General features: G+C 40.1%; 1 protein-coding gene across 2 annotated transcripts in view; it reads left to right on the top strand.

The window, feature by feature from the left end:
- The window catches only part of umodl1 (uromodulin-like 1), a 42398-nt gene extending 22446 nt beyond the window's left edge, over window positions 1-19952 (top strand). For both annotated transcript variants that reach the window (XM_038298926.1, XM_038298919.1), the window contains 10 exons: window positions 3691-3948; window positions 4218-4330; window positions 7041-7260; window positions 7566-7703; window positions 7795-8525; window positions 10608-10768; window positions 16458-16694; window positions 18322-18478; window positions 18558-18642; window positions 18800-19952. In XM_038298926.1, the coding sequence (XP_038154854.1) occupies window positions 3691-3948; window positions 4218-4330; window positions 7041-7260; window positions 7566-7703; window positions 7795-8525; window positions 10608-10768; window positions 16458-16694; window positions 18322-18478; window positions 18558-18642; window positions 18800-18987 (2288 nt within the window). In that variant the 3' untranslated portion in view covers window positions 18988-19952. The remainder of the gene's footprint in view (window positions 1-3690; window positions 3949-4217; window positions 4331-7040; window positions 7261-7565; window positions 7704-7794; window positions 8526-10607; window positions 10769-16457; window positions 16695-18321; window positions 18479-18557; window positions 18643-18799) is intronic.
- The last annotated feature ends 1528 nt before the right edge of the window (window positions 19953-21480 follow it).

Here is a 21480-nt window from a genome sequence, read left to right as displayed (position 1 = left end):
TTCGCACTTGAAACAAGTGCACCATGATATGTCGGCCACCCTGGATATTGCAGCTCCAGCTGAGGCTCCTGCGGCTCCGGCTTCAGCTTCCATCACTTCTCTGTCCACCCTCTCTCTTTCTGCCCGATCTAACTCCATTTGTCGAAGTTCATCGTCAGTGTACTCGGGTTCATAAAGATATCCCTTTGGCTCTAAGTGGAAGTCGATGTTTTCCTCGTCGCTCTCGTAGTCAGACATCTTCCCCAGTAGTAAACAATCGCGAATCAAACAGGTAGGCCCTTAACCTGACAACAGCCAGATGCATGCCTAGGCGGAGCGAGACATGCATCTGGCTGTTGTCAGGTTAGTAGGCCCTAGCTGTCAGGTCATGGTGTCGCGCGCACTGATACGAACAGAGAGAAAATTGGACCAAGTGATAACGACGTGTGACTTTTTCCACTACAATGTTTTTGGGATGCAAAAATATCACTCTTTTGAACACATAATGTTTTGGGAAGAGAAACGTTTTATTTCGCTGGGTCTAGCAAACCTGCCGGACTACTTTCGGCTTGACCAAAGCTGGACGAGAACTCTGCTCACAGGATGCTGCCAGGGGTAAGTCAGTGTGATTGCATGACACTGGTGATGGGGATGCCATACAGATTCATGTCAAAAATCCCGAACTATCCCTTTAAGGAAAACAATACAGCTTTTATTCACTAGGGGGAGCCAAAATCAACCAAGTTAGTAGCTAACGCTTTAAATTTGTAAGATTCCCAACTGGTTCTCAGCCAATTGAGGCTGACAGAAATTTTGGACACAGTTTAGTGGCATGAACAGCATACCTTTCAGACACTACAAAATATGCACCACTGCTGCAAACCTGAAACTCTAGGGAAATGCATTGAATGAGTAATATTATTTCATATCTAGAAATGCTAAGCCAAGGTAGTATAAATTGGGAATCATTGTCTAATACTTCAGTGAGTTAGTAGCTGAGTCGTTGGAAGCACTAATAGACTGAGTTTAGAGCACTAAAGCTTTATTAGATGATTAGGCAAGCAAAATAAAGTAAAAATCACAGCGAAGGTATGGACTGCCTCCTGACGCAGAGACTAACTGTAAACTTTACATCACTTATCCAAGTACACATGAAAAGTACCAACATCACATCATCATAAGCAGTACATATGCAATATATGTGAGATGACTTTTTGTAACTACTAATCAAGCAGGAACACAGCTTTGTTATAAAAAACAAGCCAAACTTCGATAAAAAGGAAGACGCTGATTATTAAGGGTGTAAATCACCACCTTTATCATGATACAATGTTGGATTGGGTTGTTTGGTTGAAGATACCATTAAAGTAAAGTTCTGTATTTACATCTTGAAGGTTTCTCTCTACAGTTCTTTTTTTTCTGAAAAGAGACCACTCGCCACCAACTCTTTAAATAACACTGCATTATAAATATGTATCAAATAACCAGGAGACATGACAACAGATTTTGATAGAAATTGTAATCTCACTTAGATCAGAGAAGTTGCTTAGAGTTACAGAAGGCAGCTGCTTACCAACAGGTCTAACTTCTCAGGAAGTGGCCCCAATAAACCGTGGAGCATTTTATACATCACCAGTCTGCCACATCATTACATCAATACATACAGGTTTGCATATAAAGAAACATCCATGGCTCCAGCCTTATCAAAATGTTACCCTTTGTTCTTAGCTCAAGGACGCCGCTCTCATTCCATTCCCAAAACTTTGCCACAGAATGATGATAACTGCAAATCCTGACAGAGGAACTGTCCTAATTAGATAAACTTCTGGCGAAAACATCAGTTCTGAAACACAACAGGCAGGGAATATCAGGGTGTAATAAACTCGGACATCATCAGGGATAATTATCCTAACAATACAATATTTGCTGATATCACATTTCTGTTGTAGTAGGATTTCCTTTCACTTCCTTTTACATGTCCATGTAAAATCATGTATACGGTGCGATAAAGTCTGCCCTGTCAACACGTTCATCTACATTTCAAAATAGGGCAATATAAGGAGATGTTTTCATTTTGCATTGAACTAATTGGATCGTTAATCAATTAATGTACTGATATGGATTGACGTATTTTTACAAATAACTACATGACCAAACAATATGTTGAAATAATCATATTGGTGTACAGAGATGGGACTAACGGCGTTGAAAGTAACGGTGTTACTAACGCTGTTACCTTGGTTTAGTTTTTAAGTTTTTAGTTTTTAGTTTTTAAGATATAATCATTTGAATTTTTGGCTGATGACATCACCATCCCCCCATCAAGCTCTGATTTGATCCAAAGTGGTCTCCTTTTTTAGTGCTTCGTTTGTGCTGATTTGTGCCGTTAAAACCAACATTTGTGCTGCTTTACTTTTGATGGGGGGATGGTGACGTCATCAGCCAAAAATTTAAATGATTATATCTTAAAAAGTAAAGCAGCACAAATGTTGGTTTTACGGCACAAATCAGCACAAACGAAGCACTAAAAAAAGAGACCACTTTGGATCAAATCGGAGCTTGATGGGGGGATGGTGACGTCATCAGCCAAAAATTTAAATGATTATATCTTAAAAAACTAAAATAGCACAAATGACCGTTTAACTGCACAAATCAGCACAAACGAAGCACTAAAAAAGGAGACCATTTTGGTTCAAATTGGAATTTAATGGGGGGATGGTGACCTCTGGATGACCTAAAAAGTAATCTTTAATATCTCTTAAACAAAAGTAGAACAAACAATATTTTTTCTGCACAAATCTGCACTAACGTTGCACTAACCATTCAGTCTATTTGCAGAGTTTTTTGACGTGGGTGGGTTGTCAGCTTCACGCAGCTTCGCGAGCGCTTCGCGAGCGCTTCGCGCCACAGGAGAACTATGGAGAGCGTGAACGATCATTACCCTATATCGAGAAAGGGAGAAATCTGGATGGATGGATGGATGGATGGATGGATGGATGGATGGATGGATGGATGGATGGATGGATACTCTGCCTTTTCAACCTACTGTATTTTTTATTTTAAACATTATTTGATGGCCTTTGTGGCAGGGATGGAGATCCAAATTTTATGTCACACACAGAGTATACATCTAGAATCTAGATAGATAGATGGATAGATAGATGTTGCAGTATCTATAACAACCCAAACACACAGGATTTCAGAATGAGACATCCCCAGTTATTAAGTTCATATACTCACCAGATCTGAATGTCCTGTTATAAAACTTCACATGGCGTTCCCCCCTGATGTCATTTACGTTGAGTTGCAATAAATGCTTAACTCTCTGCAGGTTCTTGTCTTTGTCGTCCGCTCTATTCAGCTGGCTTTGGAAACACACGGCGAGAAGGTGGGGGCTGGGTGGTGAGGGTTACGGGGGCGAGAAACGCAAAAGTAACGCAATAGTTACTTTTACTAGTAACTAGTTACTTTTATTGTGGAGTAACTCAGTTAGTAACTCAGTTACTTTTTGGTAGAAGTAACTAGTAACTATAACTAATTACTTTTTCAAAGTAACGTGCCCAACACTGGTGGTGTATTTATTGTTTCCACTTGATGAGTAAAGCAATCTACTCATCTGATTACCTTATATTTTAAAAAAATATATATGTATAAAAGATAAGCATAGAAGCTTACCACCTACATTCTCTCTTTCAATAAACCCCACACCAGGTCCTCCACGCATCAGAGGTCTGTGCTCGGCCAACGTCACTGGAACCTCCGTGTCTGTCTGCTGGTCAACCACTGTTCAAATCAACCTGACTTTCCAGATCACTTTAAGCAAATCTTCAGAGGTCAGTGAGATGTGGGAAACCAGCATGATGATGATAGAGATCAGAGGACTACAGCCTGGGGTGCTCTACAATGTGACTGTGACACCTTGTGCTTGTGGAAGGAGAGGATCTTCTGTCCATATAATGATCAAAACTGGTAAGAACAGCATAATGGACTCCTGAAATACAAACAATTAAATGTTTTTATTGAAATCTAATGGAAGCCTTTGAAAGCTAGAAAAGTAAGTAATTATTTTAGGCTATGATGTTGGCTAAGAATGGAAACATAACTTTTAAATCAATCCAGTTTGTCCCAGTCCTTTTTGGACATCTCTATGCAATGATATTTAGATGGGTTTTAACCTCAATGTCTTTGGTGAGCGTGAAAAAATGAGTTCCTCTGACAAAGAAGTCTTTTTGTTGTAGATGCTCAGACTCTGGATGCCACAACACGACTTACCAACATCGAGTTCAGCGAAGACCTGACAAACAGCAGCAGCCAGGCCTACAAAAACCTAACTGTGACGTTTATACAAGAGGTAGGTGTGCTTAAATGTCATCTTTAAATATGTATTTCCTGTCAGGAATTTACATCATCAGTGTGAATGTCACGATTATTTAAACATCCTATCACCAAAGTTTTCTTTGCAGGTTGTTGGGTTCCTATTTTTTTTTAAAACAGTATATCAACAACAAAGGGTGAGAAGGAGAAATACACTGCTGATCTAATTGCAAGACTAGAATCAATCATTTTTGCATGAGGAGAGTATTATCTTAAGCCTGGCATTTGAGTTCATACATGCGTGAATCAGCTCTTCAAAAACTAAAGATTTACCAAAACCCTCCTAATCTAGATAGTAAATCTCAGCTGCCAGAAGCACCATAATTCGATTCAGTCACTTCAAATAGCTTTTTACCTGTTGCTCTAGAATACTGGGGTGAAATATGCATCATGTTGGGGAGTTGGCCTTTTCAGAAGCAACATCTTTTTTGTTTATTTCCCTCTCCATCCTTCTTAGTTGTTTTTATTGAGTTTAAGACCAGATGAGTATGGAGCACGATCCTACAGAGGGATGAAGATGACCTCTGTTAGAAAGGTATCATGACTTTCAGCTTTGAAGAAAAAGTTTATGCTTAACAAAAACAGATCTTCAATCTGAGAGGATGCTGCCTCACCATCTTATCTGTTTCAAATCTTCAGTTACATTAAGGTTTAGACTTTGACTAGACCATTCTAACACATGGAAATGTTTCAATGAAAACAATTCAATTTGAGCTTTAGTAAACTTAGGCTTGGAGAATGCTAAAGGTACTCCACTTTAAAAAAATGCGCGAGTGAGAGCATGCACAACCCCATTTCTCCTCATGAATGCCCTGTTTAAAATGTGCTGTTCTTATAGCTCATACAATCTTACTGTGTCCACATACAGTGGGGACTATATAATGAACTTTATAGCGAACCCAGTTAACTGAACATTCGAACAGACGATCACTGCTGTTACGTAACTCCTCCTCCACCGCACGGTGCCTGCGCCATGTTTGTTATTAGTCGCTGCTGTCGGGTAGGGGCAGCCTATGGCCACAGCGGGCCGCTGTGACAGCAAATCCCATAATGCTTTGCGAGGAGAGCTCTCCGCACAAAGCATTCTGGGATATATCTGCCTCTTCTGAGGCCTTTCTTTTCTTGTCATACACTTCGTAGACACTTTCTCTTATGACCCTCGGCCATTTTTAAAGAGCCACGGTGAGAAAGGTGAGTTTCAATGACTGTCCGTAAATCAACCACAGAAAAACGCTAATGTGATGAGCATGTAGGATGGCCTTACGTAAACATTTCACCTGAATGATTGACAATTAGGAGGACCACTTATTTAGATGATCCACCCAGAAATGAAAGATCGACCTCTATACCTTTAACTACTGCTCATTATCAAGTCCTTGTGCTGCCCTGGTCCCTGTTTTTTTCTTTTTTTTCTTTTAGGACCGTCATGTATTTATCTCTAGCCATCTTCCAAACATCTTTCAAAGACTGTCCTGTCACCCGAGATGTGGATCTCTTCATCCTCTCCAGAATTGCTCTCGGTTCTCTCTTCACTACAGCTCTCCTTGCTCAGCCTGTTGGTTTAGGTGGACTGCAATATGTTAGGAGGTTCACATCCCTGCAAACCTTCTCCCTGCCCTTTCTGTTGTGTTGCTCGGTCTTCTGTTTTCCGCTGAAGTTCTGTCATAAACCCTCTTCATCAGTTAGGTGGATTTTCCAACAGAAAACTGATCACCAACCAGAAGGATCAATAGGAAACCTGTCAATAAGCAGAATCCAGCTCGGGTCTATCAAATGTTATGTGGTTATATGGATTTGATTGTGAATATTATTAATAATTTTACATAAAAATTATTATTAATAATGCGTTATTTTAATAACAAACATATCTTAGATGCTTGTGATTAACTCTACCTGCAGTTAGAGTTAGACTTAGACAAACTTTATTGTCATTTTGTATACACAGAGTGTATACAAAATGAAATTTCATTTAGTAAAGCTTTTCAGAACATTTCCATTCCATAAAGTGCAGCAGTGATCAAATGTAAACAGTGTTGAAGGAGAGACATGGCGCAAAAAAAACGCATTGATATGGAAGTTCAGAGCATTAGATATATATGGTGCAAATATGCAGTGTTTTGGTTTGATGTTGTCAGTTTGATGCAGAGTCTGACATGATTTAGAGTTTTTTTTCAACATTCAGTTGTATGATGCTGGTGGGAAGAAGCTGTTGCAGAATCTGCTGGACTGACATTAAATGCTGCAAAGCCTCTTCCCAGAGGGCAGCAGGGAGAACAGTCCATGGTGGGGGTGTTAGGGGTCATTAATGATGTTACGGGCTTGGATGAAATATTCAGAACGCTCTCTATGGTGCTTCTGTAGAAGGTGGTGAGGATGGGTGGGGGCAGATGGGCTCTCCTCATCCTCCACAGGAAGTGCACTTTTGTACCCTTTTGACCAGTGAGGTGGTGTTTACAGTCCAGTTGAAGGTGTCTGTGACGTGTACCCCCAAGAATTTGGTGCTGCTAACCACTTCTACAGCTGAGTTATTGTTTATAATTAACAATTTGTCCGTCTTGTACAGTGAAATACTCTTATTCCTGATTTAGCACTTTTAAAGGTTCTCTTTTAAAGTGCGTTTAAATATAATGCATGAGTCATCATCTTTTATATGGAAACGTTTTGTCTGTTTCTGAACTTACCAACAGATCTACCAGTCTCTGGCTCCAGAGCTCAAAGCTATGGTGGATTCAGGTCAGGTGAGGATTGAGATCCAAAGCTTCTCCCCAGGCAGTGTGCTGGTGAACTTCTCCATAATCTTCAACCAAAATCCAGACCAGGCCTCAGACAATGTGTCCTCCGCCATCATGCTTTCCCTGATGAACAGCTCCAGATTCATTCTGGATGTAAATAACACACGCATTCATGGTATGACTGTTTTATCTTTTAAAAAGCGCCACGCTAATATTTAAGAGGAACAAAAACCATATAAAGCATATAAAATGGATTTCCATCTTAATAACGTATTCTTCCTTCCTTCCTTCCTTCCTTCCTTCCTTCCTTCCTTCCTTCCTTCCTTCCTTCCTTCCTTCCTTCCTTCCTTCCTTCCTTCCTTCCTTCCTTCCTTCCTTCCTTCCTTCCTTCCTTCCTTCCTTCCTTCCTTCATTCCTTCCTTCCTTCCTTCCTTCCTTCCTCAGGGTTTTAATGATCAAAGCATAATTTTTTTTTAACAGATTCTGATGAATGCATCTCAGCAGAAAATGATTGTTCTCAGTGGGCTACATGCATAAACACATGGGCCTCCTACACTTGCATATGCAATGAAGGATTAATAGACAATAACCCAGATAGACCTGGACACAACTGTCAAGGTGGAGTATTGTGGGAAAATTCACAAATTTAATGACTGATAATATTTGAACATCTTCATGTTTTCTCATGGATGCTTTCTGACCTCTGCAGCAAATGATACAGTGGATTCAGCATCAGCACCAGGAGTTTCTACTAGAATGCACTTTACAACTGTTCCAACCTTTGTTCAGTCCACTACCACCTCTATAACTACCAACTCTACCTTGTTAACTAGTGCAAATGCTTCTCCCATTAACACACAAACCCTGACAGCTGCAGCTGATAATTTCCCATCAACAGCAGATCCATCGATGACAGTCTACACTGCCTCTGCAGTTACTGTCCAAACAAGTGTTATCGCCCCAACTCCTGTTGTTAATGTTCCACCAGCAATCCCCTCTACAGCTTTCACCAACACCCCAAGAATTACGTCTATGCAAGCAATCCCTTCTACCAATCCAATGACTGTCACTCCCATAACAGCTGTTACTGGATCTACAATCAGTACAACAGACATCATAACTCCTATCCAAGTGATCTCCACTGTTGCTCCAACAACGAACACTTCAACTACCTCTACCAGAAGCCCCTCTTCTACGATGCTAACAACCCCTTCTTCTGCTCTGATATCACTGGCTAATTACTCTTTGTCAGGAGCCCTTTCAGTGCAGTGCAGAGTAGCTGCCATTACTGTGACTCTTTCTAAGGCTTTTATGTTGAGAGCAAACATCCAGGAGGGTGCTTTGTACTTGGGAATGGCAGGATGTGGGGTCAACGGAGGCAATGCCAGCCATGTCCAGCTGACTGTGGCGTGGGATGAGTGTGATACCAGGCTTGTGCATGTAAGTCTCATTTACCTGAACACTGGATAAACCCTATAGCCCCTGTCACACCTTGACGATTTAGCCAGCGTATGCCCGACATCCCAGAATCTTCTAAAATGCTGACATACGCTGAAATTTCTATGTATTTTATTCAGTTTTGGTCGTATACATACGGGTCCAGAGCATACACTATATTGCCAAAAGTATTTGCTCACCCATCCAAATTATTGGAATCAGGTGTTCCAATCACTTCCATGGCCACAGGTGTATAAATTCAAGCACCTAGGCATGCAGACTGTTTTTACAAACATTTGTGAAAGAATGGGTCGCTCTCAGGAGCTCAGTGAATTCCAGCGTGGAACTGTGATAGGATGCCACCTGTGCAACAAATCCAGTCGTGAAATTTCCTCGCTCCTAAATATTCCACAGTCAACTGTCAGCTGTATTATAAGAAAATGGAAGTGTTTGGGAACGACAGCAACTCAGCCACGAAGTGGTAGGCCACGTAAACTGACGGAGCGGGGTCAGCGGATGCTGAAGCGCATAGTGCGAAGAGGTCGCCAACTTTCTGCAGAGTCAATCACTACAGACCTCCAAACTTCATGTGGCCTTCAGATTAGCTCAAGAACAGTGCGCAGAGAGCTTCATGGAATGGGTTTCCATGGTCGAGCAGCTGCATCCAAGCCATACATCACCAAGTGCAATGCAAAGCGTCGGATGCGGTGGTGTAAAGCACGCCGCCACTGGACTCTAGAGCAGTGGAGACGCGTTCTCTGGAGTGACGAATCGCGCTTCTCCATCTGGCAATCTGATGGACGGGTCTGGGTTTGGCGGTTGCCAGGAGAACGGTACTTGTCTGACTGCATTGTGCCAAGTGTAAAGTTTGGTGGAGGGGGGATTATGGTGTGGGGTTGTTTTTCAGGAGCTGGGCTTGGCCCCTTAGTTCCAGTGAAAGGAACTCTGAATGCTTCAGCATACCAAGACATTTTGGACAATTCCATGCTCCCAACTTTGTGGGAACAGTTTGGAGCTGGCCCCTTCCTCTTCCAACATGACTGTGCACCAGTGCACAAAGCAAGGTCCATAAAGACATGGATGACAGAGTCTGGTGTGGATGAACTTGACTGGCCTGCACAGAGTCCTGACCTCAACCCGATAGAACACCTTTGGGATGAATTAGAGCGGAGACTGAGAGCCAGGCCTTCTCGTCCAACATCAGTGTGCGACCTCACAAATGCGCTTCTGGAAGAATGGTCAAAAATTCCCATAAACACACTCCTAAACCTTGTGGACAGCCTTCCCAGAAGAGTTGAAGCTGTTCTAGCTGCAAAGGGTGGACCGACGTCATATTGAACCCTATGGATTAGGAACGGGATGTCACTTAAGCTCATATGTGAGTCAAGGCAGGTGAGCAAATACTTTTGGCAATATAGTGTATGTCCAATGACAGCCTAACTTATGCACAACGAAAGGCAGCATAATGTCAATGAAATGTCAAGCCAGTGTCCTGCTGGAGGCAGCAATGCACCTGGAGGCGCCTAGCCTGCATAAAAATGTGTCTTTGATCGCGGTATTAACCTAGCTGCTGTTTGCCACCCACCCAAAAAAAGTATATTGGCCGTGGGCGTGACTGCAGGGAGGATCAACCTCCTCACCTTCTCGCTCACCCAATGATAGGGAGGAAGTCTGGAGGAGAGCTTACGGTTTCCTTTTGCAAACCCCATTTGTAAATTAGAAACACGTTCGGCGGTCGACTGGAACACGTCAAATACGTTAAAATGCGTTGGAGATAAGTTCCTGATAAGTTATGCACAAGTTAGTCATAGATTTTGATAAGCTAGACACCCCGACTATGGTTAACTTACACTTAACGTATGTCAACCATCAGATTATGGCCTAAGTATGGCATACGCTGGCATACATCAAGACCTACTCTCCGTATGTCGATGTGTGCCAGCATGTTTCAGCATACCGTACTTCAGCCTGCTCATAACTTATAAGCCAGCGTTTTTGCCAGATTTCTCGTACATCAGGCATACGCTGGCTAACTCGTCAAGCTGTGACAGGGGCTTAAGAATGCAATTTTTGTTTAATTTCTAGAATGAAACCACTTATACCGCATCCGTGACCCTGTTTAACGCCATGGATCCGTACACTGCTGAAGCTGGAAGGGTAGAGGTCCCAAGAATCCGGCTTGAAGTCCCTATCATGTGTACCTACATGAAGAGCATGTTGATTTCTGCAGACTTTGGCTCCATGGGGTATGTTTGGCCTACATTCATGGTGGATCATTTAAAATTCTCCAGAAAAAAACATGCAAATTTGTTTAAGCTGCTTTCAAACATACTAGAGGGCAATTCATTTTTAACAAATCAAGACAACTTTTCAGGACAGATTAGGGCACAAAACATATTTATTTAAAAACCAAATTGATAAATCCACCATATAAAGAAACAGTAACATCTGCTGCACTATTACTGATAATTAGGCCCGAGCAGCTCACCGCTGCGAAGGCCTATTGTTCCTGTATCGTTTATTCTTTTTTTTTTTCTCCGCTTAAATGAAACGGCTTTTTGGGGGCTTTAGCATGTTCAAAAACTCACCAAACTTCGCAGTAAATTGTCCCCCTAGTGAAATTTACGTATGATAATGGAATCAAAAATGGGCGTGGCCAAATGGCTCTACAGCGCCCCCTCACGTGAGTTGGGGAAAACCGTAAGTCACAGAGATTTGAAATTTGGCAGGTGCAAAGATCTCACCAAATCATGAAAAAAGTTACAATATGGGTATGCTCTAAAACCTACAGGAAGTCAGCCATTTCGGCTCAAAGGCCGATTTTTGGCACTTTTTCAATTTTGTTGACGTCGAACTTTCGCGAACTCCTCCTAGGGACGGTGAGCCATAGGCTTCAAACTTGGCATGTATGCAGATAAGGCATGTGAGATCTAAACTTATCAAACTTTTTGAGTTTTCCAGCATTTTAAAGGGGTGTGGCCAGGCCTCGAAGTTGGCGTACTCGCCAAAATTTTCAAAATGCAATAACTTTTACATATGAAACTGAAATGACACGAAACCTGGTAGTATTATTCCTCTCTTGGTTCCCAACAAAACTGTATGTTAAAACTTTTACATAATTGAAGCCACGCCCCGGAAGTCGCGTTTTTTACTTGGAATGGTCCCTCTCTGTCCTACTTGACCTCATCAACCTAAAACTGTGTCAGCAGACAGACAACATGTTGTCCTAACTTCGTTTAAGGCACAGAGAGCTTTAGTCAAATGGTGTTGCCGTGGCGCCATGGCGAAGTGAGGCGTTTCGCCATGAAAATACGATTGGCTCTCATTTCCTTATTAATAATCAGATCTGCACCAAAATCACAAAAGATGATCCTAGTCCAACTCCAAACAGGAATCCAGAGCAATATTTTGTGGGCGGGGCTTAATTTTCCTACAGCGCCCCTTAGAAATAACAAAGTTCAAACCACCAGCCCCAAGCCGTTTTTAGTCCTAGAATATTGAAACTTTGAACACATTTGCATCTTATCAGGCCCTAACTAAAAGCCTCTTGGAGCCATGGTGTAAACCCGACCGGAAGTCGGCCATTTTGAATTACATTTTACTCTGTTGTGAAAGCACTGACCTCTTTTCAAAAAATTGTATAAAATCAGTATTTTATCCAAATGAGCTAAAACTTTCAAAATATGTTCTTTATAAAGCCTGCTGTAAGTTGGTTACAATAGCAAAGCGCTTCTTTAAAGTCCGTCACTCTGATTTTTCAAAAGTTTGCGTTCTCGCCTAGTAGTTGGCCAAGTGGACAGATAATGCTAGGAAATAATTCAGCCCCTAGCCATGCTCATTCCTAGGATAATGAAATTTGGCACACATCTGTATGAGCCCCCCACCTACAAAAAGTTTCATTGGAGCCATGGTCTAAACCTCTCAAGAAGTCGGCCATTTTGAATCAAACGGTACCCGTTTGAAAATAGAATCACTTTGTTAAAATATTTCTAAAAAATCAGTCGATTTCTCAAAAAAGCTAGGACTTTTGGAATATATTCCTTTAATTGCTTCTTGTTTGATGGTAAACACAGCATAGCTCTTCTTAAAAGTCCGTCACTCTGATTTTTCAAAAGTTTGTTTTAATAGGAAATTGTTGTTTTTCAAAAGGTTTTATAGCAATCCTAGCCAAATTTGGAACATTTATTTATACTTTGATTATAGTAAAGTCTGCCAAGTTTGGCGTGAATCTATGCATGTTTGAGCATCTTATGGGGTATTCAACTGCCTCAGTATATGGCACTTAAGTTTAAAGATTTTTATTTTCTTTCAATTAATTAGTAAATAATCTAAAAAAATTCTAGAATATGTAAGATGCATTCCTTGACATGTGTGATTTTTCTTCGGGATTTTACTGCAAACTATGGATTTTTAATGATTTTTTATAGTTTTGAGTAGGGTGTAATACTGCTAACCATGGAGTTTGAGGATGCTGTTTCTCCTTCTTTTGAACATATACTTTTGACCCACCAACTGAGATGGCCGCAGCGTCTATCTGACAGATGAGATTCGTCCCAGATATTATCTTTTATCCCTATTTTAACCCTTCCTGACCAATGCTGTGGTTGTCTCCTGCTGGTCCAGAGGTGAAGCGTGGAGCTTTTTCCGCTGGCTCGGAAGGAGCAAGGGGGCGGCGGTCGCTCGGCTCCTGCGGTCGCGATAGGCCGAGCGGCGCTGAGCTGCGAGGGCCGTCAATATCGCTCGCGGTTTTAATGTTCTTTGTTTCCTTTATGCAGCAGCTATGAAACAGATGCAGGACAGAGGGGTTGACATTAAGGATGCGGCGATATGAAAATCTTTGTCGATATAGATATCCAGTATTAGTATTAATGCTAAATCTGATAACCAATATTTACCGATATCATTTATCATATATTTCTCCACCTATTGGACAAAATGAATATGAACCACTTCTCTAACCTGAGCTGCATAACAACCAAGTCACATGACCAAATAAATACCACATGACCAATCCCATCCTGTCTCCTTCATAAAACACAAACAGCAATTACATGGAATTAAATATTGGTTGTTAATATCGGCCCAGTTTTGATTATCGGTGCGATATCAGTATGCTTAAAGATGACCACTGCGAAGAATTAAAAGATAACTAAGTCAGATTCTCCTTAAAAAATATATATTTTCCCTTGATTTGAGCAGGTAAGACAATTTGCAAATGAAATTAGATATTTTATGTTTAAAATAAGAAAACTCATTTACCCTATTTAAAGTGCATTGTATCTAATAAGTGCATAATATCTTATATCTTATTACAGGACAAAAATACTCTTTCTGTTGGTGGATATTCTTATTGACCAGTTTAAGTTAAGGGAAAATTTACTTATTTTAAGAATTTCTTATTTTGAGATCAGTTTTTGCAGTGCAACATTGGCTGATACAAATATTTATGGCGATATATTGTGCATCCTTGTTAGGAACACTCCAATAACCTTTATGGACAAGAAGCTTAGTACAGGGAGGCAGTGAACTGCTTATGACATGGTGTGGAAACAGTCATCTGATCCTGAATATCAACAACACAGGGGAGATGATTGTAGATTTCAGAAGAAACAGCACGTTCAATCATGCTCACATTATGGGAGAAGAAGTGGAGGTGATGGAGGAGTATAAATACCTTGTTGTTCACCCTGACATTAAACTAGACTGAAGACTCAGCTGTGAAGCCGTCTACAAGAAGGGACAGAGGAGATTGTACTTCCTTTGGAAGCTTAAGTCCTTTAGTATTTGCAGCAAGATGCTATAGATCTTCTATCAGTCTGTTGTGGAGAGTGTGATCTCTTCCTCCATCATCTGCTGGGGAAACAGCATCAGAGCAAATTCCTTTCAAAAGCTCAACAAGTTAATTAAAAATGCTGGCTCCGTTCTAGGAACTCCTCTAGAACCTCTGGAGATTATTTCACAAAGAAGAATTCTTCATTTTCCCACTTCAAAATATTATTTAATCAGAGGCTTTCTACAGATTTGGAGCAAGACAGACCGCTACAGAGGGTTCTTTCTCCCTTCAGCTATAAACACCAACAACAACTCGATGAAAAAAAAAAAGAAGAAAAAACAGACAAAAAAGAAAATATGAGTTACTGCAATATTTATTTTCCCTTTGGGGTTAATGAAGTATTTCTGAATGCAATTGAATTGGATTTTAGCTCCCCTCACTGTTCTCTGCAGGCTGGGCACTCCTCTCTGCTACATTCCATCTCCATTCTAAGCCATAGTTCTATAATGTTTTGTCAAGATAGCAGAAGGTAATGATTTTAGTTAAAGTTTCCTTAGAATTGAATATCTATGCTGACCGACTGACCGGCTCTTATAACCCCCATGGGGGTTATAAGAGCCAGTCAGAGAGGAATCTAATGCTAAACAATCGCTGCTTTGGATATATGCTATGGAGGAGTGAATACCTCAGACGAAAGCCTGTGTTCTCTTCACATTAAGCGCCTGGTTTTTGTATCTGCACCAGTGCTTTGGGTGTTTAGTATTCTGTTTCTACAGTAAATAATTATTCCCATTCTAAAGTTTCTCTTATTTGATTTGATATCAGCAGATCAGCAGATACGGAGGTGTTCCTTCTGATGCAGACAGATGTGAATTTATGTCAGTCAAGAAGTTTAGAATCCAGGAAAATCTTCAGGGAATGAAGGAAAAAATCATTACTCTTTGGTAAATAGTGCAAAATTCTAACTAAGATAAAAGATTCTGGCAATAAATAACTTTTTAAATCAGAACAATGGGTTAAATAAAAGATGTTCCTAATACCTGCTGAAAGGTTTTTATTTTAGAAACCTGCATCTGAACACATACTCTAATTCATTTACGATTTTTATCGTAATTATCTGATTATACTGAGTGTATAAAGGTATACACTGTATCCATATACTCTTTAAAATGTGTTATTAAGCTATATTTTTATTTTAAGTATCAAATAATACTAAAATGTTGCTCAGGATACTGAAAAAGATGGTTGTTATCTAAAGGTGTCGCCTGTTTAATGGCCGTCCCTTAAATCCGTAGTCGCTGTCAGAGAAAGATGGAGCACGTTAGGAACCCTGTGAGGTCAGGACTACGTATGCAGATCAGGGGTCACCAAGGCGGGCACCAAGGCAGGCACCAAGGGGCCCTCCAGGACCACATGGTGGGGCCCTGAGCGTCTTCTGAAAACAGAACAAATCAGATTGAAATTTAATTTGGTTCTGTTGCTCTTCTTTTTAAATTATTTATAGAGCATTTAAGTATTTATCATGATTTAGAAATGAAAGAAAATTAGTAATTAAAAGAAGCAATAAAAATCAGTTTATTATGAATAACGTTTAGGTGAACCCTGACCCCTCCAGTATATAGGTCAGCATTGGTAGCCTTTCCTATGACGTAGTAGCCATTAGGTTGCCTGCAGGCCTTGAAAAGGTTGGTGACCCCTGATGTAGATGTTCCTCAAACCAACAACATTGTCAACATCGCCCTCTGGAGGTGTTTTTGTGTTATTTGAAATTTTCCCCAAAGCTTTAATCATAGCTCACAAAAGAACACATGGATTAGTTGAGCATCAAATAGTGAATCAGTTTATAGGAGTCGGTGTGCAGTTCTTCAGCGTCTCCTTTCAGTTCATGGATTCATTCAAATTAAATTATTTAATTTATCTCATAGAAACAACATCACTGTTTCTTTAAATGTTAAACTCCTCGCAATGAGCCGAATTTTGTAATAAAAACAGAAAGTGTCAGGTGGATGTGTGTTTTAAAAATTACACAGGGCGTCCTCACACTAACAGAACCTGTCCATCATCATCATCATCATCATCATCATCATCATCATCATCATCATCATCATCATCATCATGGTGTTTGTCTCACTTGTACATTTTCTGCTCCCATCCATCTGCAGGTATGACATGATCAAAGATGTGATCACGGGTCTGGGATCCTTCCAGGTAGCGGTGCAGCTGATGAACGGTACCGAGCCTCTGCCCAATAACTACAGCCTGTCCCATGATCAGGCTGTGGTGCTGGAGGTCAGTCTGAACAGCAGCTCACATCAGATGAAGGTGGTCATAAACGAATGCTGGGCCACTCCCACCAAAAACCCTGCAGACTCCTCCAGCTACACCTTCCTGAGGAACAGGTCTGCTGCTTCTGCTGCTCAATGGTTCCATCCACATGTGCACAACATTTACTTTTCCTCACTTTGAACTACTTTTATCTAATTCATCATTAAAATGACAATTAAAAAAAAGAAAAACAAAAGAAAGGTCTAATTTTTATTTTATATGGACTTCTAACAGACAGGCTAGAATTTTTACTTATTTTTTTGGTCGTTGATTATTGTTATAACCGGATAATATGATCCAGAAAGTTCTTAAAGCTACAGTGTTTACTGATGAGCTTCACAGGATTTAGCAGCCAGAATCTGCAGCTGAAGCTCCTTTATATTTTCCATGTTTATTCTGATGGCAAGAATAAACACCCAAAAGCAACCATTAGGTAGAAACCTAACTATTCCCAAATAAATAAATGAAAATAATGTTTTTTAACAATCACTTTTTATTTAGCCCGGTTCCATTTATTAGTTTTACTCAAGATGCATCATAAAAAGAGCAGTTGAAAGCGATACCATAACGCTCCATACATCTTCTGTTAAATGGCCCCAACACCTCTGAAGTATTAGGCGATTTATTTTGTTGTTAAATATAAAATAAACAAAATGTTGACACCATTTTATAAGGAAACTATCCATTAAACATGAAGGGGTTCTTGTGCAATCAGTACGCTGTTTTTTTTAAATAGAGATAATTAAAACTGCTGCAGAGCTTATTAGAGTTCATATGAAGCTGACCGATAAGTGCCATTAGCTGCCTGCAATATAATCTAACAATGCTTACTCAGCAAGTTTACCCTTTGACTAAATCTGTAAATGAGTAATAAAACACTTGATTGTACTTTGGTTGGCAGCCTCTTTTTGTAAGTAATTATGCTGCAGGTCAACCATTATAAATATTCTAAAATATAACTGATCAGCATTTTCTATGCCAATAAAGCCAAAGGTCATCAGTCTATGGAGTGACATGTTTTCCATTATTGTTGCAAGCAAAGAAGTTGTTTTGTGAATGGAAATTTTAAATAAATACAATACAAAGTTAAAAAAGTGAAAAACTTCTTAATCCAAAAAGGATTATATATAATATATAATATTGAGAATAACTTTGCTTTTTTTTTAGATATTATTTTTTCAAATGTTTTTCACATTTGTTTTTAGATTTTGTTTTTGAAATTACTTTTTTAGATTGAGTTTTGCAGATTGCAATCTTTCAACTTTCCTTACAGATCATATTCCCTTTACTTCAAGTCAAATCATAATGATTGCTCTTGTTGCCCACATTGAACAATAAAAACACTTCTGCTAATGACCGAGCAGACCATTAATCCCTTCAGAGGTCCGCTCCGAGAAGTGAAGGCAATAACATCTGTAAAACGCATGTTGAAAGGAACGCAATTTGTAAAACTCTGATTGAAAAAGAGAAATTAACTAGTTAATAAATCAATGAATAATTACAATTTCAATAAAAACAAAATAAAATATAAAAAAATAAGAAATACTTTGAAAAAAAAAAGCAAATTACTCTCTAGACCTTTTTCTTTCATTAAGAAGTTTTTTAGAACTTAATTTTTGGATTGCATTTTTCTTTGCCTGCAACAATACTGGACCCAAATTCACTCCATATGGTCTTTCTCTCTCTGCTGTGTCTCCACAGCTGTCCTCTGAACTCTTACACTGAAGTGTTAATGAACGGTAACTCCACCAGCTCCCGCCTGTCTGTCCAGATATTCTCCTTTGTTGACTTGAATGTGATCTACCTGCACTGCCAGGTCCAGATCTGTGTCCAGATTGGCTCTGACACCTGTGTCCCAGTGAGTGCCTCCTAAAGATTTATTTGAAAATCAGGTGTGGAATATTCCAGGAAGCCGCAGTAATCTTTCTTTCTTGCAGAACTGCTTACAGAGAACAGCTCAAAGTGGGAAGATAGTTGCAAGAAGTACTGGATCATCTGGGCCTCTACTCAGACTCAGTGATGGTGAGCACTTTGATACGGTCTCTTTTAGAGAACATGTGACTGTTTTACATTCTGTTAGCGTTGACCACATCTATTTACCAATATTAATATTTTCTTGTAAAGATGTTCATTTCCAGTGCTCTTATATTGGTGTAATGTTTGTGTTATGTTCTTTCAGAGTCCCTGGAGGAGAAGCTCAACATGCTTCACATAGTTGGCCTCTCCTGTCTCGGAGTCGGTTTGTTTCTCTTCTTCATCGTTGGATTCATCTGCCTGTTTTACTGCCAGAGGAACCGTATCGGAAACTACAACCTCAACGTCCAACCCAAGCAGGAGAACTTCACCTATCTGGTTTTCAACACTTAATGATAATAGTGCTGCAGCTGTTACAGAGAATCACCACTAGGGGTCAATGTTGTGTTTATTTCTGAGGTCATTTTACATGAAGCTGTTTTTGTTCCCCTCACTGTATCAAATATGTTCATGCTAAAAACAGGCTTTTGTTTGAATAATTTGATAATTACATTTATTCTTTTTTTTTATACCTTTGTCTTTGTTGAAGTTGACCAAATCTGACTCAAAATTGCAGGTTTGAAATGTGGTCATGAAAATGTATTAGGACGATTAAAAATTTAAAGCATAGGAAATGTAACGCTTCATGTTTGTTGATTAGATGTAAAAGGTTTGAATTAAGTTATATGTAATATATTTTGATAACTGTCATATTCATAGTTAACTTTACTAACCCAGAAGGAAACCAGCAATCTATGCTGCATGATGCTTTACAATAAATGTAAACAAACTGAATGAACTGGTGAGGCGTGCTCTTGGTTGTTCCTGTTTCTCCTCCAGTCAGATCAGTTGCTAAAAGAAAAACAATCCCTCCATGTTGAACAGAGATTATGGGGAAGATCCAGCATCTCTCCAGGCACACTTCCCATAATCCCTCATTGTTGACTGTCAGGTCATAATGCAGCTCTGGCATCGACGGTTGAGGGGGTGAATACTGAGTAATTGAGGCTTTCTCTGTATGAGAGCAGGGTCCCTAGAGAGGGACTTACTACCATCTGGAGAGCTGCAGATGCCCCACCTCCTTATTAACCCATTCAGGCTGACTGTACCTGGCAACCAATCTCCATGGCAACAGGAAAAGAAGGAGACTGCTTTAAGTGGATGGAGGATGAGGAGCAGGGAGCTAGTGCTGTTCAGAAGCATGAAATTGGCTGAAATGTGTTTTTATTGTTGCTTCTGTTGAAATGTGCCGATCCAGATGTCCTTCCTTCCTCCCTTCTCCTCTTCCTCTTTATGACTGTATGGTTGCAGCTTGGGCATAAAAAAAATAGAAACACAAATGTTTTATAATTTATCATCCTTTACACACTAGCAAGGAGAAGCGGGACTCCCTGCCATGGAAAGACTGAAAACAACCATCCAGGGAGTATTTGCTGTGTTTGTTTCATGCAGCCCATGGGAACGAGGCTAATTCTGTACATCTATATTGTGAAAGACAGCAGAGCAGGATTCTGTAACATGACCCATTTCTCTTTCCTATTTCCCTCCCTGCCTCCCTTCAGTCTGCTTCTATACATTCAGAGACTCTGAGACACGTTCGTCATGCTTTTATAAAGTGTGTATGGGGGGTTAGAGTGTGTGTGTGGCAGGGGGTGGGGGGTCAGAGGAGTTTCTCTCATCCAGGTCATTACTAATTCAACAACATTCCCTCTGTGTTTTTATGGACCTTCTCATTCAGATCAGAAGCTAATTGATGTTTTTTGTTGTTTAGTCAAATGATTTCAGTCAATTTCCTGCTTCAAATGGGTTTGCTTTCATGCTATAAGGCAGTGGCTTATATTCGACAGACAAAGAGGCCAGCTATGAGCCAGATCTTACCAATCCACCATGTCTGCACTGGCAGTTCCAGAGGGAAGAGGAGGAGAGTTTTGTCATGGATGAGTCTCTTCCGTCATACATTTCTTATTTAGAGGAGGAAAGCGGGACGAAGATGATGTGGAAGAGGACGCCAGGGTGGCAGAAGCTTGGTTTGGTGTAGAAGGCTTCCAGCCGTACATGTTTGAGCCCTTGCCTCGCAATGTTGCCAGTTCTGTTAGCTCTACGCCTGCTGAAGACACAGACATCCATCCCCGTGAACACTGGGACGGAACTCAATGGGAAAGGAAATAATTCTTATTTATTATTTCAACCGTTGCGGATATTAGCTGCGACATATGAATCAAGATGCTATGACCGAAAAAATTTGATTGACAGATGACCGTTGATATATGATTGGCCGAATGTAGATGTTCAGGCTGACATATAACTAACTGGCCTGCATAAGATAATAAAAAAAACCCCCCCACAGATTTTAAGACAGGATTTTTCTTTTTTTAAATAGAAATTTTCTAAATTTTTGGACAATATAGTCTGATAAAGAGTACATTTATATACATGTGTAAGCCAAAATGTTTTGACATTTAAATATGATTTCCCTACGACTTTAAGGTACACTGTTTTTCAGCCATTTTAGTAAAATAAGCTCAAGCAGACAGTGAAAGTGTTTGTGCAAATTGGGCAATGATGAGCAAAACTAAATGTTGTCATGATGGGTCTTAGGTTCTTAGCCCACATGCAGAACACAACGGAGGCTGGGTAAAAGTTTAACAGAGTTTATTGAGTTATACACAAACACAAGATCATGAACTGGATCAGGAACTGGTCCGGGGTGGTTCACTGAAGTCTGCAGAGATGATAGTTTGATTAGGAAGCAGGCTGATGAGTTATGAGTCTTTGATAGTTCAAGAGTATACCTTGACAGAGTCCGGGCTTCTCTTTGAGAGAGAGGGAACCGTTGGGTCCAGAGAC

This window comes from Cyprinodon tularosa, unplaced genomic scaffold (assembly GCF_016077235.1).
Source record: "Cyprinodon tularosa strain WSP-4 unplaced genomic scaffold, ASM1607723v1 ctg1115, whole genome shotgun sequence".
In the NCBI taxonomy this organism is placed as follows: domain Eukaryota; kingdom Metazoa; phylum Chordata; class Actinopteri; order Cyprinodontiformes; family Cyprinodontidae; genus Cyprinodon; species Cyprinodon tularosa.
Note: the sequence above shows the minus strand (reverse complement) of the source record. Positions and strands in the feature narration are given on the sequence as shown.